Consider the following 25,693-nt stretch of genomic DNA (forward strand, 5'->3'; position numbering starts at 1 on the left):
TCATGCAGTCTCTCCACTAAATAACATGAAATCTACTCTAACAAGATCAGATCTGGGCTCTGCTAGCTGTTGGGGTAGAGGTGGAATTAATCAGGGAACACTTCCTGAATCTGAGAGGTTCCTGTGATTTTCAAATTCAGGAGAATTGAAAACAAGGGGACAGAAATAATTCCAGGCATTTGGAAAATTTTAAAAAGGCTGGGAGTAGGAGGGGATGAGAAGCTTAGAGCACGGCAATAGCAGTATTAAGTCAAAAGGTTTGGTTAAAAATTCAAGTTTGGGAGTTGGGCCGTCTTAGTTCTTCTGGTTACTTTTTGTAACTTGGCCCTGGACAAGTTACTTATCTAAGCCTCATTGTCTGAACAGTAAAGAGGCAACACCTCCAACCCGTCATGGCAATTAGGTGAATCAAACGAGATCATTTATTTTTAATATATTAAGTTAAACTTTTAAAAAAATACTTATTTTATTATTTTTTTAATATACAGCAGGTTCTTATTAGTTATCTATTTTATACATATTAGTGTATATATGTGAATCCCAATCTCCCAATTCATCCCACCACCACCACCCCACCCCCTGCTTTCCCCCTTGGTACCCATACGTTTGTTCTCTACATCTGTGTCTCTATTTCTGCCTTGCAAACCAGTTCATCTGTACCATTTTTCTAGATTCCACATATATGTGTTAATATACGATATTTGTTTTTTTCTTTCTGACTTACTTCACTCTGTATGACAGTCTCTAGGTCCATCCATGTCTTTACAAATGACCCAATTTCATTCCTTTTTAAGGCTGCGTAATATTCCACTGTATATATGTACCACAACTTCTTTATCCATTCGTCTGTCCATGGGCATTTAGGTTGCTTCCATGACCTGGCTACTGTAAATGGTGCAGCAATGAACATTGGAGTGCATGTGTCTTTTTGAATTATGGTTTTCTCTGGGTATATGCCCAGTAGTGAGATTGCTGGGTCATATGGTTAATTCTATTTTTAGTTTTTTAAGGAACCTCCATACTGTTCTCCATAGTGGCTGCATCAATTTACATTCCCACCAACAGTGCAAGAGGGTTCCCTTTTCTCCACACCCTCTCCAGCATTTATTGTTTCTAGATTTTTTGATGATGGCCATTCTAACAAGTGTGAGGTGATACCTCATCGTAGTTTTGATTTGCATTTTTCTAATAATTAGTGATGTTGAGCAGCTTGTCATGTGCTTCTTGGCCATCTGTATATCTTCTTTGGAGAAATGTCTATTTAGGTCTTCTGCCCATTTTTTGATTGGGCTGTTTGTTTCTTTGATATTGAGCTGCATGAGCTGTTTATATATTTTGGAGATTAATCCTTTGTCTGTTGATTCATTTGCAAATATTTTCTCTCATTCTGAGGCTTGTCTTTTCGTCTTGTTTATAGTTTCCTTTGTTGTGCAAAAGCTTTTAAGTTTCATTAGGTCCCATTTGTTTAATTTGTTTTTATTTCCATTACTCTAGGAGATGGGTCAAAAAATATCTTGCTGTGATTTATGTCAAAGAATGTTCTTCCTATGTTTTCCTCTGAGAGTTTTATAGTGTCTGGCCTTACATTTAGGTCTTTAATCCACTCTGAGTTTATTTTTGTGTATGGTGTTAGGGAGTGTTCTAACTTCATTCTTTTACATGTGGCTGTCCAGTTTTCCCAACCACACTTATTGAAGAGACTGTCTTTTCTCCATTGTATATCCAAAATTAAACTTTTTTTTTATATGAAAATGCTGTTTGAAAGTGTAGTCCTAGTGTCTAGCACATAAAAATACCGAAAGTTACTGTTACTATTGGCAAGAAAAAGCCTGGCGAATTATTGACCTCAAAGCAAAAGTGAAAAATCTTTAATCTGTCAGATAAAGGGGAACCTTGATATCCCTCCTCCACAGCGTCCGCCAAATAAATATTTCCTTTAAGACACCCATCCTCATAAAGACCTCCATGGCTGCGCCCAAGCTCAATTATTATATTTTTTTTCACAGACTTCCAATAGCAGCCACCCCAGCCTCTTTACAATCGAAGCACATTACATTCTAGACCCTTCTTCTCAGTTCCTGCCGTGATCCACATACCCTCCTCTGATTCTCTTATTTTCCTTAACTGATCCCAAAGTCTCCAAATCACCCAGGCTTGAAACTACAGCCATTTTTACTCCTTTTTCTCCCACCACAGCATCGAACCTCTCACTGGATGGGATCAAGATCTTCATCGATTCTTTCTTCACAACGTCTCCCACATCCACCCCTTCCTTTCATTGTCACCATCATCTCCTAATTCCAGTCCTATTACCTCAAGCTTGAAAACCACAACAGCCTCCTCACTGGGCCTCTGCCTGCAGCCTCTGTGCAAGGTGACACTTCTTCCATGATAACAAGCCCTGTCTTCTGTCTTCCCCCTGCTTGTCCTGACCTCAAGCTGTTATCTATCATACAAGTCACATAAGGTACCTGGGCCTCAGTTTCCCTATTGCTGGACTAATCTCTCCTCATATTAATTTAGTCCAATGCTAAGATTCTATTCACTTGTATCTACTTTCCCTCTTGCCCAATCAGATTCGTTCTTATTTCCCAGTCATCCCTTGGGCTCTCTCCAGCACCATGATTTTGCATTTAACATGGTCCCTGTCTCATCCAGTTTGCTATGCCAACAGCTAGCATAAATCCTGGTACATAGCAGGTGGGCAATAAGTATGTAGTAGGGATGAAAACTGATGTCTGAAATACTTGCCTTTCCTCTCTGCCGATGGAAATCTCTCTCCATTCTGAAGATCTATTTCAGAAGATCTGGCTTCTGTGTTCCCGCACAGGCCTTACGGATCTCTTCCCAATTCTAAAACTCTTAGAGGAGTTTGCTAATATCATGCCGATGAGCACATGTTTCCTTATGGGACAATGAATTTCTAATGGAAACTGAACACAGGGACTAGATCACTGACTCGTATATTTTACGTTGTGCCTAGAATAGGGCTTTGTTGAATGTCCATCCACATTTCATCCACTGTCCAGTTGTGTCCCATGAGTAGGTCTTGTTTCCTCACAAAGCTGTGTATCCCAAAAAAGGTTATCCCTAAAGTCCACATATTTCTTCTATAGGTACCATAGTTTCTGGCAAAGCTCTAGACACACAGAAGAAGCTGAAAAATAATGGTTGGTTTCATCATCAAGTATGGAGTGTGTGGGATATGATACCTTCTGAAGTAGCTGGGAACAACACCACCAGGGAAGCACTAAAGGGGGCTGTGATCCCTAAGTACAAGTTGATAAGAGTTAAAAAAGAAATGACGAGGAAGATGTGATCATTCACCTAAGAACAGGAAGTTCTCAGCAACAGACCGAACATGGAGAACAAAGGACGGGGAGACGGAGGCAGTGACCCTAAGGCTTGTGGTTTGGGGGAAAAACAGCAAACTGGTTTCTGATCCCTGGGAGCACACAAACAAGAAGTTAGGCAACCTGGTGTGCGCTGGGTTGCAGAGTCAGCCTGTGCTAAAGATTAACAGCCGGTCTTAAAGGGGACTAAAGATCAAGAGCGAGCTTGTAAAGCACAAAACACCTCCCTGGCAGCAGACTGCAATGGCAGGACAAAGAATGCCCAGACCCCACCAGTGCTCTGCAGAAATAGGCACCATTTGTTCATTTAACAGGCAATAGAGCAGCTCAAGGAAGCAAATATATCCTTGGAGATGGTCATGCGACTGGCCAGTGTTTCTGAAGCTTCCTGATAGAAAACAGCAATTCCATCCTACTGACACTGAGGGCAAGCAATGGGAACCAGGGAATTTGAGTTCTGGTTAAATACTAACTCCTAAATCCCTAATCTGTGGGAAGATAGAAATCATGCATAACCAAGAGGAGTGGTGGGGCATTCATTTATAAGGGGCCTAATGACATGTTTATGAGAAGGCTGTTAATTGAGGTAGGATCACTCTGGAAGAGAGGAAGCCCAGGCATGGTGTCTGGATCTCTATAAATGTCCTAAACTTTTCTGACTGCCACCGTGTGGGCGTGGGCAACTTCCTTCTGCCATTCGGTGACAAGCCTCCTTGAGAACTGAAGGCCTGCCTTCATCACCTTTCTAACCGCCACCTCACCTGGTGTACCATCTTGCTTATACTATGAGCTCAAGAGACTTTTGGCTACTGATTGCTGAAATCTACCCGATACTGGATTGGCAAATTGTCTTCTGAATTTCAATAACCCAGTCAATCTGGGAACAACCTTAAACTCGGACGGTTAACAGCATTGTTTTTGATGAACTAAGTAGAAATTAATGCATTGTTAAGTGTTGTAATCCACACCTTATATGGTTATATGATTTAAACTGAGATAGCTCACACGTATGCCTCCAGACATACACCCAACACCCACCAACCCACACCCTCAAAAAACACACAGGGCTGTGAACAATAGAAAGCTGATAGAGTTGTCTGTATACACTATATAGAGACAGACAGACAAGAATTGACAGAGCAATTGTCTCACAAAGAGTTGTTAATATGTAAGAAAGAAAGATACTAGGAATAGCCAGCCTAGTGTTTTAAGACGGCATTTTCTTTGCTTTCTGCTTTTAAATTACACACTGCAAAGTCACTGAGGAGAAAGCTTTAAGAAAACTTTCATTTGCTATGGTACAGCTCACCAGTCTTTCTTTGCCTAAAAAAATAAATAAATAAACCCCCGGAAACGTTTCTTTCTTCTCATAGACATTAATAATGATAGCCTGAACTGTAAAGATTTGGTTTTACTGAAGGTAATGGAGTAATGTTTATTTCCATTAGGCTACGCCTATAAAATCCTCTTTTTATAACCGTGAGCCTACAATTTCAAAACAGCAAAGTTTGACATTTTGGTCTCTGACAGGCAACACTTAATATTGGCATGTTTAAAAAATCTATACGAAAAAAGCTCCTAATACAAGATAGGCTGAACATTTTCCCCGAAAATGGTTTGTTTTAGCTATCTCTCTTCCTCCTGGATGGACAAGGAAAATCAGACAGCTTATTGGCTTAGTTTGTTAGGCCAGGTTAAAGGGATGCAACGCCAAAGACTCTTAAGGGAGCTTACCCTTGGGCTAAAAATAGCACGCACTAGAGAATTATCTTAAATACGACCAAACTTGTTCTGCACTGTGAATGCAGATAACTGTAATATGTTTCCATTTTTGGTCTTTTCAGGGCTTTTTTTTAAGTTTGGCTTGTGGTAGCTGACTATTTAAGTCATTTCTGATTCTATTTGTCACATTTGCTCCCAGGGATACTGCCAAGAGTACCTGACTGAGGAATTCTTCTCATTTAGCTCTGCTGCTTTTGTTAAAATCTAATGAGCTACTGGACTGCCAAGCGTGACGTAGAACGGCCTTGTTAGAAGGCAGATTCATTTAAAAAAAATGTTATTAAGGGCCTAATGTGTGCATCCTTTTTCTTGGCTATTCCGTTTTCCTGCTAAGAGATGGGAAATGCAGTTTACTGTATTTTCTAAGCAAATAGGAGTGTGTTTAACCCCTGATGCGATGAAGTCTCAAATAAATAACCTACCAACACTTAGAAACTTTCCTCCCTTTTCACCCTTTCAGCAGACAATTTTACTCCTCTGTTTGTGTCTTCATCTCTAATTTTGCCACAAAATCCATGCCAATATCTTATAATTTGTTAAGTGTCTTTTCACTAGACAACCAACTCTGTGTCCTAAGTATTACATACATAATACGTCCTTGTATTCTGAGCACCTAAATTAGTGCCTTACACATAGTGGATGCTCTTTAAATGGTCAATAAATGGGTCAACTTAAGAAGGACTGAAATAAATTCCTGTATCAGAGCATCCTATATAATAGCATACTAAATTTTAACCCATGAGTCAGCCTAAACAGGTACCCACATGGGCTGGGTAAACTGTTCCCTTTGAAACAAAGACAGCTCACTGGGGTCTTTGCTAAAATAGCAAAGATGACCAAGAATTCAACTGTTCTACAGAAACTGGTAAGAAATTCAGGTTAAGGGGATCCTTTTGCTTTGCTATTTTTGCACCCAGGTTTCCAGCCTATACACCAAAGCAAGGCCAAGACATTCACAACTTCTGAAGAGCCTGAACGCCTTGGGAGATTAGCCATCCTTTGCCATCCCACCATTTCTTTCTAGCCTCTATGCTTGATTCTTCCAGGAAATAGGATAACTGTCATAGAGCTATGGTACTGTAAACTTGTGCGATTAGGCAATCACTTTTCCTCATGAGATAAATTCTTTTCATTGCAATTTTTGACAAGGAAATGACAACAGAAACAAAATATCTGCAAATGTTTGAAGTCTGGATCTGTTGAGAGAGGCAAAACAGACCAGGAAATATGGGCACAGTGTGGGAACAATGTGGGCCATGGGAAGCTGGGGCCATGCATTTTTATAAGCTCCCAGGTAACAGCTGATCCCTTGGACAGAGGCAGAGTTAATCCGATGCTCTGGAACGCCATAAAGGTACCAATTCTTCAGCTCTTCACTGAGTGTGAGAAATATTCCCTCTTCCGTAGGAGAGAGGAGTGAATACTCGACGTCCAAAGCAGACATACAACAGTGTCTTTTTGTGCCAACACACACCAGCTTAACACATGTCTTGCAACTGCCATTATAACCACCCATCTATCTTAATCTGAGGAGCAAGTTTCAGTGAATTAGAAGGTAAGTTCACAGCTAGTCTGGCAGGTGCACACACACTGCTGTCACAGTTGGCTCTGTTTACAAACCATCTCTTGGAGAGCATGCTCTCAGATCTTTGAGATGTCTTATTTTTAGCAGGATTGGTCTAAATGGCTGGGAAGGTCATTTTATTCTCTCTCTCTTCCTCTCCCTGAATCTGATAGAAACACTGTAAATCCACTCGCTAACAGACAGCAGAGATAGAATTCCAAATATGCACAGTTTTGTGCTCGGCACAGAGAAGGTGACGAGGTAACAAGTTAAGGCACACTTACAAAGGATACGAGGGAACGCCCTCATGCAGTTCATAATGTAGCTTGAGGGATACTGCCGGAAGGACAGACCCCTATGGCCACAGTGCAAAGACCTTCACAAAACGAAAAGATGCTCTTTGGCACATGTGATAATAATACTCATTTTGCCTAAGAGGGGCCACTCATAGCTTCTTAAGTTTAGAGATTTAATAGTTTATCCTTTGCCTGGTGAAGGTTCCCACTGAACACAGACCCAACCAACCACTGGCCTTTAGTGTAGCACATGGTTATAATACAGTTTATGGACATTCGGTGTATGGCAAATTTCCTTTGGACTCTCATTTCTTAAGACTTATTTCCACTGACACTCAAAGGAGGACAGATTTAATTTCTGAGAACCCACAACTGCACATCTTTTTCTGTCCGTGCCTCCGCACTTCATTTGCATTGATTCTTTCCGTTCCACTGCTCAGCTCCACGGAGGACACTGAGATGGCAGGGCAGCCAGCTTGCACGCAGCCTGGGATGGGCTTTTATGCTCCTGGATGAAAGGTCCGGTGGAAAGGCCCACCATCGACACAATGGATCTGGTCCCTCAGGGACCATCCACTGGTTCAAGAATAGCTTGCAGGTGAGTGATGGACAGGGTCACCACTGCCCGACTGTATCAGGAGCTATTAGGACAGCCAGAAAGAGAAAGGGAAAAATTGAACAACGGAAGAATGACTCCTGAAGGGGACATGACGAGAGGCACAAACGTCTTCATACAAGGGAGAAGCGTGAGAAGTACCAGGGGAGCCGGGCTGCTTACAGTAGTCAGGGTGGACGACATTCTTTGAAATTGCCAAGGTTTGAATATTAATGAGGGGTCATGCCCCAACCAAAGCTCAGGGTCCATATAGAGAAACCCACGCTGTCCGTTCTCTCCCCTCTGGTGAAAGGTGACAGAGCTGGGCCTGAGAGTTTGGATAAAGAAGACACAGTTATAGCTTCCCTTGGGTTTCGAGAGAGAAATGAGATTTAGAGAACTCAGTGTTGCACGTTATCTGAAATCCTGTACCCAAACCAAGCAGCGCGTTTCGTGATTGTCTTGTAAGCCCTACAGCCTCTATTTATAAGGATCTCCAAACAAAATGGGAAAAAAAGGGGGAAATTACTCATAGTACTGGTAATACAATTGAGTGTGTTCTCAAAGAATATAGACACATAAATTATGCATTGTTGGAGTGGCGGTTTATTTGGGGACCGGGTAGAAAAGCAACAAAGGCGAAAAGTATCAGTAATTTCCTTCTAAGGTAATGCGGGGAATTACTTATTTAAGGATAACTCTGCTGAGCTGTATTTGTCTTGACCAATGACCTTATAGCTAAAGAGCTTTACTCCTGACAAGAAAAAAAAAAAACAGTGATCTTTTTTTTTTATAAATTTATTTATTTACTTTTGGCTATGTTGGGTCCTCGTTTCTGTGCGTGGGCTTTCTCCAGTTGCGGCGAGCGGGAGCCACTCTTCATCACGGTGCGCAGGCCTCTCACTGTTGTGGCCTCTCCCGTTGTGGAGCACAGGCTCCAGACGCGCAGGCTCAGTAGTTGTGGCTCACGGGTCCAGCCGCTCCGAGGCATGTGGGATCTTCCCCGACTGGGGCACGAACCCGTGTCCCCTGTACTTGCAGGCGGATTCTTAACCACTGTGCCACCAGGGAAGCCCTCAGTGATCTTTTTATTGGAGGAAATTTTTTCCAGTTGTGTTCTTTTTGTCTTGTTTTACTTTTGGCTACGTTGGGTCTTCGTTGCTGCGTGCGGGCTTTCTCTGGTTGCGGCAAGCGGGGGCTACTCTTCATTGCGGGGCGCGGGCTTCTCATTGCGGTGGCTTCTCTTGTTGTGGAGCATGGGCTCTAGGCGCGCACGCTCAGTGGTTATGGCACACAGGCTTAGTTGCTCTGCAGCATGTGGGATCTTCCCGGACCAGGGATCAAACCCGCGTCCCCTGCATTGGCAGGAGGATTCTTAACCACTGCACCACCAGGGAAATCCCACCAGTTGTGTTTTTTTAAGGGAGAAAGTGATCTGGCAGATTATACAATGAAGTTTAACATTACATGGAATGTTCTCCTATTAGGTACTACTACGTGGGAAAAACAGGATGATATCCAGACCCCAGGAAAATCTTTTAGATGTAAAAATATGTGTGTGTGTTTGCATATATGCCTCATTTATTTCTCATGATCAGGCATTAATCCACATGGGCACCTGTGCAGCTGAATCAAGAAGCTGAATGGTTAACCACCCGAGTTTTTATTAAAGCATTTAATGGGAAGATTTCAAAATCATTTACATATTTCCCTCATCTTAAAAATTATGAGAACTGATTTTTGTAACATTATGTGATATTGTAAAATGACCACAGGGAGCTATTTAGAAATATAGTCCTGAGAAATATAGGGCGCTTTGCCCTCAACTGAAATGGCCCCAGACAGTCATATTTTGAGGAAGTGTCTACTTTTTGTAGTTTTTAGTCTCATCTGTTTTGGCCAGTTCCTACTTCCCACCCCTCGCCTCTACAAGCTCATTAACTTTCTAAATCATTTCTTCTCATCTCCCATGTGCTCAGAACACAGATAACTAGATTGGTGTAAATTGCAAGTAAAACAAAAGGAAGCAAGTGGTAAGTGAGAGCTGGAGAAGCTTATTGGGGAATAAAATGCATTGAGTTTGAGGGTATGATTTTTTTTTTCATCTGGCTTGGCTTCTCAGAGACATTTATACAAATGGTATGTTTCTCAGCTATGTTTCAGACAATTAATAATACTAAGTTAATAATGGCCAGAGAAATGAGGTCTCCTACTATGAATTATAAAAATAACCACTGTGATTAAGTAAAAGTGCATCCCATCTATGGAACATACATCTTCCCTTTCAGCTATGAAACATGTCGCTGGAAATAAAAACGAACCAGCAACTAAAGGAAAAAAAGTGGGATCGCTGTTTTGTTTTTCCATATCACAAAAGCAGGAGGGAGGTCACACAGTACCGTTGGAGGGTATCATGCCTTTTGCTGACTCAGAGAAGAAACACATTTGCCATTCAAAGACAAATTAAACAGGGCATGGATCATGCTACGTGGATTGCCAGACTCAGTTATCTGCCAAGACCAGGCAACATTCAGTTACCTCCAAAGGCATCTAAACACAGAAAATTCTTTGGCTGTGTGTGGACAGAATGCCTTTGTCAAAATTTTCAGTTGGAACAAATATTGCAAAGCAGTCCAGATGAGATTTGTCCCAGGAGAAATTGACACAAATTCCTTTAGGACAGAGGAAGCTACCTCAGCTACACTGCTGGGATTGCCAGGTGATAGGATTAAAGGAGCTAGAAAGTGGCATCGTGACCTAATATAACTCTCAAATCTACTGCACACAGAGTCCTAGAACTGTGGACCAGCGGGGTAAGAAGTCACTTAACCCATGCAGCATCACGGCGTTCAGATGCTCAGGTATTTGACTAGACCCTTCTCCAGTGGGAACAGGAGGCGAGCCTGGCCATCAGGCAGCACTGCCTAAAAGAAAAGGCAAGCTGATATCGGTGGCTCAGAGGAGAGCAGGGTGTCCCTGCTAAACATGCGCTGGCAAGACACAAGAGGATCCTGACATGAGAACATTTCTGGACAGGATCTGAGTTGGCGAGGATCCCTGGACACCTGGGAGAACTATGTCTGGAATACAGAAGCCCCAACTTCACCTCTGAACAAATGTGATGGCACCCGGCGAAGCTAATGTCCTTAGGCCAAGAGTCCCTGTAAAAACCAAGGGCATTCCTATAATAGAGGGACTTTTTTCCCTATACAAGCATCATTCAAATCAGAAATAAACTTCTCGGAAAGGACTGGGGAGAAAAAGTTTAAGCTGGAGAATTACAGGGAAGTGAAAGAGATCTAATTGAATCAGGCCCAGTAGAGATGTAATGCTTGGTACCTCCAGAGAGAAGAGGAAAGAGGTAGTGAGCATTCTTCCTGTGCCTGCCTCATTCACGGAAGCAGGTAGGACCATCCATGAAACAGTGCAAAGAAAGCTCCAAGACGTAGAACAGCCACATATTCAAGGTGTCGCATATAGACAAAAAGTGTGTCAGGCTTTCCAGCTGGACTGAAATATCATTCTCACAGAGAAATGTCAACAGGCCTAAAAGATGCAAAACGGTATTCATCCAAAGGAGCCCCAAATGCATTGCCAGGGGCTCAGTGTTCCACTCACGGCAGCATTGTACACTGGTGAGAGAACTTGCTGCTGACAGCCTTGCCCTCTTCCGTTAGGTTGACTACCTCTCCTCTTCTCTCAGCCATTCCAACGAGCAAACTGCTGTTTTTCTCAACACACAGTGGGTAGGACACCATAAATCCCAGGTTCTCTAATTTCAAATATTCTGTCCCACTGCCCTGCTTTTGATGGACCCTATGCCTGGGCTCTTGGTTTGGAACAGAAGGTCCCATTAGCCAGGAGAAATGCTCTCCAGCAAAGTTCCATGTCGAGGTGAAGGCATTTCTGAAGATGATAAGTGTACCAACCCAGAGAAGGGCAGAAATTATCTGTGAGCGATAACCAGGATAACAGGCAGGTGGGGGAAGTCCCCGCTTTGCTTTCTCTATCAGAGAGCTTATCTCACTTGATTTTAAAGCCCTGTCTTCATCACTAACCATGAGCTTCATAGTACCATGGACTTGTCTACACGTAATCACTGTATCTTCAGAAAGTGGCAAGGAGACGGGCATGCTAATGGTTGACAGTAATTTTTTTTTTTTAATGAAGGGATAAATAAATCAGTGAGAGAATAGAGAAACTGTTAAAATCCAGAAGCATGAAGAAATGTGAAACTACGCACAAGTTGGAGACCAGTAGCTTCAGCTGGCAAGTGGTTTCTTCCATGAGAAAATGTGACCCATCCACACCACAAGTGATATGGGATGAAAGATCAGTGTTAGTCATACCCCCTCGGTAATACACGCATTCTAAAGCACAGTCCTGAGGTTTTAAAGTTGGCATCTTAACCAGGAAAATCCACATGATGGCAGAGATAGCCGGCAACGTCTTCTGTTTCCAGACCATTTGAAGGAAGATGGGGAGTGTTGAACACACTCTAAGAATTTCTCCAAAGTTCAAAAGTACTTGGCATCAGTTTCTACTCATGCCTCTGGTGCCGAAATATCAGCCACCGCGGAAACTGGTCTCTGCAGTTGCTCCCCAGCGACTGGTGAGTATGTTTCATTTGCCCCCTTCTCCTTTCAGTAAGTTGCACATTTGCCTCAATCATTTCTCTACTGCATCTCTCTAAATTCTCTATCGTGGGAAAGTCTGATCAAAATGTCCAGGCTTCACTATGACCCAGGGCTCTGGTAATGAATTAAGAGTTAACTGGAGTGCACATGAAACAGAGAGCTTGCCAGAAGACGGTTAGAGAATTTCATGACAATTAGCACTGATCTGCGCTACAAGAATACAAAAAAAAAAAATTGTTTCAAAGGAGAACAAAAACAGCTTCTCACACATACATAACCCAAAAAAAGCCTTCTAGCACTGACTGAAAATGATACCATTGGATGACAGAAGAAACACACCAGATTAGCCAATTAGCATTCACCCAAGAAAAGTAAGCACTTTGGAGAGAAGGGAGAAAAGGAACCCATCAACGGTAATATCAACTTTACAATAGCCCTGACTGTTTATCTACCCAAAGGAAGTGCTACCTCCCAATTTTTTTTGTGACCCTCTTGACAATTCTGGGGGAAAAAGTGTTAGTTCAACATTATCGCAAGCCAGAATATGACTCTATTTATGTGACAAGTTGACAACATACAATTTCATGCTTGTTGAACTGATCGGTGTTATATATTCACTGTGCATATTACGAAGGCTCACTGTTATAAATATGAAACAGTATACACTTATTCAAAGTAACTCCAGCAGTGGCAATTTATAACTGGGTTGTTTGTGCTCTTACGAAGCCCACTGCCACCTTAAGGCGCTGCAGCGCACAGAAACAGATGTGAAGTGTGACTCTGACCAAAATGGACTGACGATGACCTATGTGAAAGCAGGCTATTACATTTTGGTCTGCATGGCAGCTGACACTGGTTTGTATTTAGATATGTGACTGGTGAGAACACTGTGTTCTTAAAGCTCTGTTTAAACATGGGCCAAGACATTTGTCTGCTGGACTAATTATTTTACCACCCAGCCCTGGCAAGTATCCCATTCTTCTCCTTAAAAAAAGAAAGAATGTGAATGTGTATGCACACACACACAGGCACACAGTTCCACTATGCTGTGTAAAGTTACAGTCAGTACTTTAAACCTTGGTCATGTCAGGTGAATGTTGGCAAGAGTTCTGGAACGTCTGCATAACAGAATCGTACCACGTTCTCGAGCAGGTGCCTGGGAACGGGACAAGGCCACAAACCATCAAATCATAAGCTGTCCCAGACACTGTTTTTGGTCAAATCATTTCCTCCTTTCTTTCCCCGCTTTCTTTCTTTCTCTTAGCAAGCTTCAACCAATTTGCAAGTGTTCACTTCCACAAGGACAAATTTGGAAGAGTGAAGAACACCACAGTTTATCCAAATGTGGAAGGAAATGAGGGAACCAGGTGCCTTGCTAAAGCTAGATATCACAAATTTGCATAAGTAGTTTCCCAACGACAGAAGTGCTATTTGGAACAAAATAAATTGCTTGTATTGTATGCAAGGGCACAAACCTTGACCAAGTTTGTGGTTGCTTCCCTGCTCCTATGTTTCTTTAAGTACACCCTGATATTCCTGCTAAGAAGCCCAAGTTGGTGGCCCTCTGTAGGTAGATCTAAAAGGATAATAGTTTATTTATTATTTCATTTAATTATTTGTTTTTAGGTAGACCTAAAAATCTTACTGTTTATCTAGAAGTCTTCAACATCTGTATGTGACTATTAAGAAAAATAAATAAAAAAATATTTGAAATATGAATTACGTTGCTGCAGGATTTTCTAGTAATTCTTCTGTTTCCTTTTTGTTTGTTTGCTTAAAAGTAAGTAACACCCTTAGCTCTCATTTTGAGATCTAGCAATGCAGTCAGTGACCGGAATCGTGGATCTTTTTTGAAAGATTTTAATTCTAGTGTTTCGGAACTTCCCCACTCCAACAAAGTTTGTTATTCAGAATCTACATCTCTTTCTACTTTTCCTGTTGGACTGAAGTGAAGGTGTTGTCAGTCTGTCTAGTAAATCCAACCCACAAGATAACATAATCACATACATTCATTTCTCAGAGACCTTGGTGGTTCTTATCTCCTTGCTTTTATGATCTCTTATGAACAGCCAGGAATAGCAATTTGCAGGCTGTTTGTAAAGCCATCTTAGTCTGAACCTAGCCTTCCCCTCTTTTATCACACGGCGATATTCTGCAGCTAAATCCCACTCGCCATAGCAAAATTTGCTCTGAGCTCCATTTTCGAATAATTTAAGTATTCTCTGTGTGTATGGAATATATCAAACATGCAGTGTAGGGCGATTATCATTTCAATGAACTATTTATTAATAGAAGGTGGTGTGTGTGCTTTGCTTAGATTTATTGATATGCTGCCCACTGTATATTGTAGCCTGATGCTATTTAGTTCATGGTCATCAGCGTCTCAGACAAGCAGTGCTGTGGCTCTCATGGTCCCAGTTCTTCTTTGTGCTTTGCTCAACTTTATTTTACCACTATATCACCTAGAACCTTAAACACAAGGCTTGAGTTCTGTGTTAAATCACAATTGTTTCCTATTAAGTGTTCCAAGCTCCCCATTTTTATTAAGTTACTTTATTAAATCCTTAATAACATAGATAGAATAGTTAGTTAATTTGTGTGTTGAGCCATGGATGTTAATTTGTAAACATAATAACATACTGCAATCATTTGCATAATAGCATTTTAATCTTTTTAGTAAAAGCTGTAATTCCCTACAAAGTACACTGCAGTAGAAACTAAGTGACTATTGGTAATAGTACAAAGGCCTTAAAATTCTGATCCTATTATAGTGTTGGAACATACCCAAACTGCTTCCATAATCTCTGAAATGTTACTATTCTCTGATTTAGGTGTCTGTGTCAAGAATAAAAATGAAGTATAACTGGTAGCAATAGACTATTTCCTAAATGTAATTTAGTATTCACGAAGCACCAGCACTTTGCAAATAGCTCTGAGGCTTTCCTTCAAAGTTCAGAGCTCCAGCCCTGCACATTGTGTGAGAAACACCAAGGATCTCACACTAAACTTGGTTGTGCCGAAGACAAGGCTCCAATAAATCATGCTGATGTGGCACAGGGCAGGGCATCGGCCACCAAGAATTTGGCTGTTAAGTCTCCTCCCTCCTCCCTGCCCGACCGGCCTGCTTTTACCTCCTTGAACTAACTGCTTCTGAGCAGCAGTTTGGGAGAGAATGAAAAAGTGGGGGAAATAGTTAACAAAGAGACTTCTAAAAAAAAAAAAAAACCAAAAAAACCAAAAACACAACTCTAGAGGGGGCTTGAAAGAGCCCATTAACACCAATCACAAGACTGGCCAAAAAAAAACAGAAAAAAAAAAAAAAAAACAGAAAAAAAAAGCCTACTTGTTTAAAAGTCAAGCCAAGTCATTTTACGCAAGATCTGGTAATTCATTAATCTATCCGGCTGCAAACCTTGAATGAATAACTTGCTCTAGTAATGGAGATGGGCAGGTCTACACAGCATCAGTGTTTAGGATCTGAAACTATGCAAATTATTCTATCATTTTGGAAGAGAAAAGGCACGAAAGTATCTCCTATTATCATTTTGGGGTAAATTGCGTAATGGATAAGAAGTCATTTATCTTTGTAAAAATTTGCCCTTGCCAAGAGTAAGAGTGTGTATTTCCTGTGTATCTCTCTCCCCTTTTCCCTTGCTCTCATTCTAGCTGCTTGTAATTCAGCATCTTTGGCAGGCTACAGTAAAACACAGTACCCTGCTTTGCTTTCAAACTATACCTCAGAGCGCACAATCTTGAAAGTAACCTGAGAGGTTAAAGAAGAAGAAAAAAAAGGGTCCTTACAAAATTGTTTTACATCACAGGCAATTCATTTTATAAAACACACAATAAAAGTTTTCATTGTTAAAAGAATAGGCACATAATTATCGGGACAGATAAACCTTGTTAAAAATGTGAAGTCTGGGGTAGAGAACAGTGGAAGAACAATTTGGCTGTCGGTCTTTAATGTTCATCTTTTTATCTGCTTTGTGTGTTGATCTCGTTCAGAGGTGAGCCATCTGCTGGGCTGTGTTTCCAGGACATTTCATATAGATGGGGGGAGGAGGACAAACAGACACTACGTATAAGCTTACCATGCAAGCACACATCGTTGCTATACAAAGAGACAGTTTGTCCACTTCAGCATCCTGAATCTTAATGACTTTAACCTCGACTAATATCTCTGAAGTAAATCTAAGAGGCAGTGCGCCACTTCTTCCTGATTCCTCCCCAAGTTTTCCTCCTTGTGAATGTGGGTCTCCACTTTCCTGGCTCCCAAGATATCCAGGGGGAGTAATGTTTAGTTCAATGACCCACTGGAGAGTCCAGGAGGTAGGAAAAGCCCAAGAAATGTCTCACCTCCTTCTTGGAGTGCCAACAGTATCGAAATAGTTGGTCTCTATCCCCAAAACACAAACTAGCACCTTCTACAATCATTGTGCCCAATTACACATATGGATCCTCACTTTCCAAATTGCAAATGGCTAAGAACTGGATTGACTTCCCTGAAAAACAGCAGCCGACCTCAACTTTTGTAACCACAACTTACACTAACAAAAGCAACCATCAGGAAAGTTAGTGGCGAAGGATGTCATTTAACTGGCATCCTTTGACTTACTATTTATTAGTAGGGATCGATGCCAATAGACATAGCCCCATGGGTCAGAGCTCCTGAGCCACATTTTCCCAGTGGTCAGCACAATGGCGAGGAAGAAACAGGGTGATAAACCAGATGTTCCCAAGATAAGGCAGATGTTATCAAGACAAGAAGTCTAAACAGTCTTTAACTGAGGTGTGTAGAGAAACACACACACACACACACACACACGTGAACACTATTCAGTCTCCCAGCTGGATAAGCCCACAGTAGAGGTTGAAAATAAAGCAGCACACAGGCTGGGTCAGATGGTTGCTTCCTGATTTGTGACTCTCCGAGATGAACATCTAACTGATTTATACCCAGAATTTGAAATTTTGCGGTAGACTACAAATGCAAAGAGAAGTACAACATAAATTTTTAAAATACTCCATAAGTCTCCAGGAGTTTCAACATTCTTCAATGTTCTTATGTTACAGCCAATTATCTCCCCACTTAAATGGCTATTATTTTCTTACTTGAAGTCTATATTCTCCCTAAGCGTCATTACCAAGTGTGGCAAAAATCTGGTTGTGGGCCGTAAATTGAATTTAAATGACAAACTTTTATTGATTGCAAATTGGAAATTCCAGAAATCTTCAAGAAGTGATTATTGTAAATGAATTCGGTCTCTCCACATAAAAAAGGAGAATTTATTCTCCTGATGATTAAATTAAGCGGAGGTGGTTTGGACACACATTTTTTTCTCTGTTTGTTTTATTAAAATTCCAAGAGGTTTGCCATTCATAGAAAAGTCTGCCTGACCTCAGGCACAGGCAGAAGCAGGAATTCATTACCATGGAAGGCTACAGAATTTCCTCCAAGGAGACAAGTGAGAAAAAGCAGACACCACATGAATTTGTGGATTGGGTTAAATAGGTTCTGCCCCTGATGCAGCAGGGAGATGGCAGCCCCTTTGTAAAATGACTCACAGTCCAAGAAAGTGCTTCAGCTCCTAAAGGTGAGCAGAAACTTAACCAGATAGATACCCGTGAAGTTCCAATTCCCTTTGGAATATTTTCGAGTTAGTCTGCTTCGCCACCTCCCTCCCTAACCTAACCCATATTTATCAGGACTGATGGAATTTTCCTTTGAGGTGCTTAAATTTTGTTCCCTGGACGCCATCCCCTCTGCTGTCACCTTGTCCCTTCCCTGCACCTGCATCGCATGGGGTTTGGAATGCAGCAGAGCCTGCTGTCGGATTTCCTCTACTTTCTGCTTGTCCATAGCTCTTAAAACGATCAGAACGATCACCCTTAAATACCATCCCCGTCACGTTGCTCTCCTGTTAAAAATCTTCAGCGGCACCCTAATTCCTATCGTGGAAACTCTAAACACTTGCAACTGGGTCCTCAGGGCCTGGCATAATTTTGTACCCACCCTAAATCCAGACTTACCTATCTTACTCCTGTGCTCCCATTAATACATTTTTCACTTTGAGTAAACCAAACTCTTCACCTTCATAATCTGTCTATGAAAAGACTTCACTCTTATTCTCTTATTAACCTTGGTGATGTTATTCTTGCTGATTCCCTCCTTAGCTAGGATACATACACACACACACACACACACCTACATGTATACATGTATATATGAATACACACAGTCTTGCCATATTTGCCACTTGCTAATATATATATAATATATAACCCCATGCATATAAATATACATGTGCACATATACATGGATGTATATAGTGTTACATTGTTCTCCAATTACTGATATATGTGAACATGTACATATATACGTATATTTGTATACACAGTCTTCCATTATTTGCTAATGGTTTCCGATTTCACCCTCCCCAACTAGATTTAAGGTCCTTTAGGAAATAGATCTATTGGAGCTTTATATTTAATTTTCACATTAACTAACGCAGTTCACGCCATCAATAAATATATGATGGTTAACTCACTCATTCATGAGGTTGCGACTATTTACTGAGTACACTTTCTCCTGCTTTCTAAGAAAACATCTAGAAAAACTTCAGTGAACAAGACAAGCTGGTTCCCTGCTCCCAAAATGCTCAGTCTCTTGAATAGCCAGGATCTGTTGTTTTTAACTTTTTCATAAGTATATAATATATGCCCATTGTAGAAAAAAATTAGAATACAACTGAAAGTCGAAGGAAAAAATGTAAAGTCATCTATAGTCCCACCATAATGATCGAATATTCTTGAAAGTTTCCATCCGCCATTCCCCGGTGGCATATAGCAGGACACCTTACAGACAGATAGCAGGAAACCACCCTTTTTCTTTTACAAAAGTTCACAGTATCAGACCTTCCTGCAAGTTTCAGTAATTACCCAACATGAATACTGGCCACAGCTTAGAGACCTTCCCTCCCCATTAGCAAAGGCAGCCTTCAGTACGTATTCTGAGCAACGACCTAGAGGCAGCTACATCCTCACTCTCCACGCACTAAAGAACCCCAAGTAGCTGCATTCAGAAGTTACCAGACCAACAAATGAAAGATGCCCATTCAGTGGAATCAAGGAGGCATCAAAGCAGAGGTTAAAATAAAGCAGAGACAAGGTGGCCCACAATGTCCCAGAAGAGCCAATGTGCTATTTAACCTAACCCATGCCACCCATCTTTACACACTGCCATGCTTTAAAAGTACTTCTTTATTCTCCTCCTTCAAACAATGCACAAAGCAACAGAGAGAAGGAAGTTGTGTTGCAATATTCTGAAACATAAATCTTGCTACCAGCCAGTCCAGGGACAGCATCCTGTTTTCCTGACACATGGATAAGATAAACTGGGTGCTGCACCTATAGGCCTTGTGTCCTGTTTTGCTAAGTGGCTTCTGAATCATACGTGGTCACCTGCATTTACACATCCAAACATAGGTTGTGCAAGCAGAGAGCGCTGTTTGTGTGCCCAGTTACTCAACCAACATGCACAATTACGTGTCAGCTCACTCTTCTCCCACTCAGGAATTCACTGTCTCCCCAGTTGGGACATTCAATTCCATTCTTTTTTTTCTTCTTCTTCTTAAGTTATTCAATACATAAAAATCAAACTAAGATTCAAATTATGGAAGAGGTCAAAGGAAGAAATTTCTATTTATTCCCAACGTTTAAACATTCTGCAATACTAAATGGAACTCTAAATACCCGCTTTCTTCCCGCTTTGATGAGAATTCAGAAATCCCGTGGCCAGTTTCCAGCAGTGTCATCAATGTGATACTTGAGTCAGGGAAAAGTGTTGAACTGCTCGGTGCCTTATTTTATTCTGGGAATCCGAGGTAGATAATGCTTGTTATTGGCAGATCAGAGGTGGCAGAGACCGTGACTGTTGGGCTTGCTCAAGTACAAGGCCTTCACAAATGTGATGAGGCAGGGTTTTGAGAACTGGAGGAGAACAAGGGAGCACAGGTGAAAGTCCGCTGTGAGAGGTTTAAAGTCACAGGCGCTGGGAAATGCCTTTGGGGTAATGCAGCTTTGGTAGAAGCAACGTGCAAGGCTGTAGCCATTCAAGGGTTATTCTGTTGCCTATGGAGTTTCTTTACAGGGGAGGACACAATTTTAGAATTCCACCTATGCTCAAAACACACTTTTTTTTTTCGTTATAGAAAAGATGTCTGAGTTTAACGCTAGAGGGCAAAGAGCAGAGGCATCTTTCTGTATGCAAGTGCTGAGGAAGCCACGGCTGTGTGTAACAATATGGCCACATTTGGCCTTACCCTTGGCCTCAACAGAGAAGAATGGGCTTTGTGACATCAGAGAAAACTGTTATGGGGACTTATTGATACAGTCACTTTTGCTGTCTGCCACTAAGAGAAGTCCTGACATATCAGTCCTGGGACCCTGGGCATCTCGATAATTTTATATGGCTTCTAAGTCTTCATATCCTGTATCTTAACTCTATTTTCTCTCTCAGAAATCTGACGGATTCATCCTTAGTGTTTTCTAAAAATTGCGGCGACTTTTTTTTTAAACAGGGTTTCTTCACCTCAGCACTATGGTAATGGTCACTTGGGGTCAAGTGATTATTTGCTGTGGGGAGCTGTCCTGTGCATTATAGGATGTTAAGCAGCATCTCTGGTCTCTACCTACTAAATACCAGCAGCATCTCTCTGCCTCCTGTCCCAAAAATCAAACATCCCTCCAAACAATGAGAAATATCCCCAGGCAGGCAAAGTTGCCTTCAGTTGAGAACCACTGGTTTAAAATGAACTGATGAGAGATTAAATGAAATAAACCTTGTGTTTAGAGTGTTGAAAACAATTCCACCAGTAGTATAAAGTTATATAGGAAAACAAAAGGGGTGTCTTTGTGTAGATTAAGCATCTATAGATATATAACTGGTTGCCAAACCCAGTCTCCCGGAAGTGTAAATGAGAAGTACCTCATGCAGTTGCCACGACATGAAATACAGGGACACCAGCCATGAAAAAAAGGTGTATTTTTTGCAACCAGCCCACAAGGGAGGCCTTGACCACCACGCCATCGCCCCAACCACCTTTTAGTTTTTCCCTAACCATCTTCTACAAAATGCATGGCATTCACCCAATATGAAATAGTCGATTTTTAGATAAGAGGTCTATGGAGATGGACATTTTTAAAAGTACTGTTTACTTAATGCAGCATGACTTAAAATGGGCCTGTAACCTGACAAGTGTACTGAATGAGGAATGTTCAATTTACCAGTTCGAACCAGCCAAGTCCTCACATGAACTTTCTGAGACCCGGCTGAGAAGCCTGGGAAAGTATAACTAACCACAAACCCTCAGTGTTTCCTCCACCTGATTCCTTCTCCCCAGCTTTCACTCCATTACCTTAAGCACTCTTCTAAGACCCACTTAATGCTCCAGGCATATTATAAAACCTTAGTGGTCAACAGAATCTACAGCCATCTCAGCTCACCAGCTATATACCTGCTTCCATGTCAACCAACACTGAAAGGAAAGATTCTGTTCTATTTTTAAATATATTGAGCAAAGAAGCAGCTTGGTATGTAAAGGATGGCTGTCACCCAAATTCACTGTTATTCTATTTTTAATCAAGGATAATAGACTTCGAAGTCAGATACATCTGGGGTTCAAATCCCACGTCTTTGTCAACTGTGTGATTTTGGGAAAATCACTTAGCCTCTCTGAAACTCACTGTCTGCATATGTAAAGTGGGAATGATAATAATAGTACCTAAACAATAGGTTGTTTTGAGGGATGAGTGCGATGACATACATAAAGCAAAAGTGTGCCCAAATGTTGGCCATTTTGCTATTACTATTACTCTTATGAACATACCATATTCATCACTCACTCACTATTCACAAAGCACTTATTCAACACCTTCTGTGTGCTGGAAAAACTCAGTAAATATTGTAAAATGGGTTTTCTTAATGACTCAATAAACATTTATTCAGTGCCTTTTATGTGCTGGGTGCTGGAAAAACTCAATAAATATTGTAAAATTGGCTTTCTTAATGACTTGAGATTTCAACCAAACAACATTGAAGTATAAGAAATGTCTCTCCTGGTGGATAAAAAAATACATTTAAAGTGCTTTGTTTGGAGGCTGGCACATGGTAGATAGAAAATGTTACATGATAATGGTGGTGCTGGTGCTGGTGATATTGAAAACTAGTTGATTTGATAATCTTTACTCAATTCACTTGCCAGAGTTTGTCCCTCTAAGAAACCATTTATTTTCAAGTAAATGAGGACTGATCTTGTAAGAAAGAACTTCTTTTCTCAAAGTAACTGTTTAATAGGTGCAGATTAACATTCTTTATTACAGGGTAGGCTTATAATAAAGAGTCTAGAGCCTGGGAGGTAATTCTCACTACTCAAAAGTAAATTAATTTTGACTAATTTATAAGTAAATATCAGAGTAGTTGGGCTTAGAAGTTCCCATAATATAAAGAAATCAGAGGTACGATTATACATATGACAATGACAGTAAAAAAAAAAACTGCTCACCTACTTTGTAAAATAATTAAAGGTAGACCTCATGCCTTGGTTAAAAAGAAATGTGTTCTTTTACATTCTACGTTAGTTTACGGTAGGCACCATTTTCTGTGGGACATAGACAGGGATAAACAGGTGTAGACGTTTGTTCTTCTTTGTCATTTATTCTTTCACAGTCCCTTAGTATTTCAACAGAGTTTGATGCACTCTGTTGTGGGTCCTTAGGGCCTTAATTCTCAAAAAAAAAAAAAAATTTGTTTTCCAAAATCGTTTTTCCACACAATAGGAAGTGCCTAAGTATGATAGAAAGTCTTTTGGTGACAGCAAAGTAAGAACTTATTATGCTTTCAGGCCAATAATATTTTAGTGTGGCATAAGCCAAGTTCAATGAGAAATTAATTTTCACCAAGGGCTGTCCTTACCTCAAATATGTTTGAAGGCTCATTGTTGTACTGATTGGATATTATTTCTGACTGGTCACTGCACCACTTGAGTCCACCCAGAAAGCTGTCTGTATCCAAGTCGTTCACGTCTAGTTCAGAAAGGTCAAGTTCAGGAAGATCTGGGCAAAGAGGCTGGTCTTCACCAACCAGAGCAGCACACTGCAGGGGGCAGGGGAGGAAAGAAAAAAGCTTTCATTAACTGCAGGAATTTATTAAACTGCAATAGCATGTGATAGGAATTAAGCCTGGTTAATTCAACGACACCACCAAAGCTGGTTTCCAGGGTTTTAGTCCCCAGAATAAACATCCTAAATTCTTTAACTCACTTTGCTCCCAAAGGATACTTTGCCAGAACCCTTCCATCCCAAATTCTACCTCCAAATCCATAGTAAATGCCATGCTTCCATGAAGCCTTCTCTGATTCGTCCAGTTAGAAATCAACTTAGATTTGTTGGTACCTCTTTGATAGTTAGCACTTACCAAGTTTCAAATTGTTTTCTGGTTAACTATATGTAAAATTTCACTCTACTCTTAGAGTATAAGCCCTTTGAGGGAAGGATACAGATTTGATTTCACCTTGGAATTACATCACACGTACGAGAGACAAACGATGACTAAATGAGAGGAAAAAAACCCCATAAGAACTATACCAGGAAAACTTTCTCCATTTACTCTCTCTTTAACCATTATAATCCATAAAATTCATTTAGCAACTAATGATGCAACGTCCTTTAACATGTCTATGGTTCTCTTGAATTGTTATTTAAATCTTTTACTTGACTTTTCATGAGATTCTGAACTTCTCAAACAGGTCAAAAATAAATCCATTGAGATGAAGGACAAAAATCATATTTTTTATGATCTTTGTTATCTTCCACTATGTGTAACTTGCAAGTCTTCTGTGTTGGTGTGTGCGTCTGTGTATACCGTTGGGATCACCTGAAGTCTGAAAAGAAAAACCACTCTAGCACACCACAACTATGTTTTTGTTCATCATTTATGTATTCCTAAACTATGCTCTAAGTGAATTCAAAAGAACAATTTTTTATTTGGAGTTTTAAAAATGGTTTCAATATACTGAGGGGCTTAAAATACCCTCTACCGGGACTGGGCTGCTTGTCACCTCCTTGCACAGAGTAAGTGGTCTGTTAACTCTCCTGCACTGTGGGTTTCTGAGGAAAGTGGACCCGCTTCCTAAGGTGGGCTTCTAACCTCGAATTGGCTATCTGACTGCTGTTTCATCACTGCCCATCGTGAAGAACCCTGCAGAAACTTCCTTTGGAAGGGATCTGGTGACGCCAGAGCCATAAGGACTTTATCTATCTGCAAGCCGAGGGGTCTCAATTGAAAGACACACTCTCTGAGGTGGTACCCTCACGGCCCTCCCTTCCAAGGCCAGGAGAGATGCTGGGGAGTTCTTCCCATCCAGGCAGCAGTTGGGCATGAAGCTAAAGATACTGCTTGACATTTCGATTTTGAATAAAATAAGTTCTACGCAGATTTTTTTTCTCAAGCACCCCTCATCCCTGGCAGGCTACATTACACGGGTCATACGCAGCAGCATGTTTGTAAGCAGCACGCTGAGAAGTAGGTACTGGGGAATGGAGCCAGCAGTTGGTAAGGGGAGGCTGGGAGAAGGCTGAAAACTCCTGCACTTCCTCCCTAAGACCACTGGGCCCCACTGAGATCCCAAACTGCAGGCACAAAGGTAATGCCAAGAAAGGGCAACCCCCTTCATCTCAACTCTTCCCTTATCATTTTATCGGTCTTTCTCTTTTATTATTGGAGTTAGCCCAAAGTTACAGATCCGTATACTTGACTAGATTGATAAGTGAGCGGAGGCTGGGCTGAAGAGAAGATTTTGTTCTGGGACAGTGTTTGGATTTTGTTACAGGCATAACACTTCCCAGTCTCCACACTTGCCCACTGCTTGTCCTCCAAACACAAACACACACACCCCCACACACAGTTAACTCTTCCACAACACGACCAATTCAGAGACAAGGGGGGAACTTTTTCACTGGTGCAAAACCCACTAGGATTAGGGGAGAGTCCTTAAAATAAAAAGCCTAAACAACAAAAATGACGACAAAAAAGAATAAGTTAGACAACGTAGGATCTCTACATCTGGCTTAAATTCCTTTTGTGGACGGCATACTCTAGAACCCGTGTTCGGGAATGTTGATACCAACTGGTGGACAACTTCTTGCTGTCTCCCTCTTTAACAGCCCTCTCGAGGCATGACTTCTCCAAAACCCTTTAACCTTTCAGAAATATGTATTTTTCAGTAACTTTTGAAAACCATTCAAAAGATCAGATCAATTTTTTTGTATTTTACTCTGCCGTAATTCACATATTTCTTTCCTTTCCTCTCTCTGTCTGCCTCTCTCATTTTTGCTTTTCTGTTATCATTGAAAAATGTGCATGTGCTCTTGCCAATGCTGACGTGCTAATGAAATCAGGGCTTCTGAAC

General features: G+C 41.1%; 1 protein-coding gene across 1 annotated transcript in view; it reads right to left on the reverse strand.

Moving 5' to 3' along the window:
* Positions 1-25,693, reverse strand: part of PPARGC1A (PPARG coactivator 1 alpha) — a 347,961-nt gene that overhangs the window by 65,449 nt on the left and 256,819 nt on the right. Inside the window, exon 3 of the mRNA XM_079920481.1 lies at positions 23,200-23,379. Within this exon, the coding sequence (XP_079776607.1) occupies positions 23,200-23,379 (180 nt within the window). The remainder of the gene's footprint in view (positions 1-23,199; positions 23,380-25,693) is intronic.

Source organism: Stenella coeruleoalba (genome assembly GCF_951394435.1).
Source record: "Stenella coeruleoalba genome assembly, chromosome: 4".
NCBI lineage: Eukaryota > Metazoa > Chordata > Mammalia > Artiodactyla > Delphinidae > Stenella > Stenella coeruleoalba.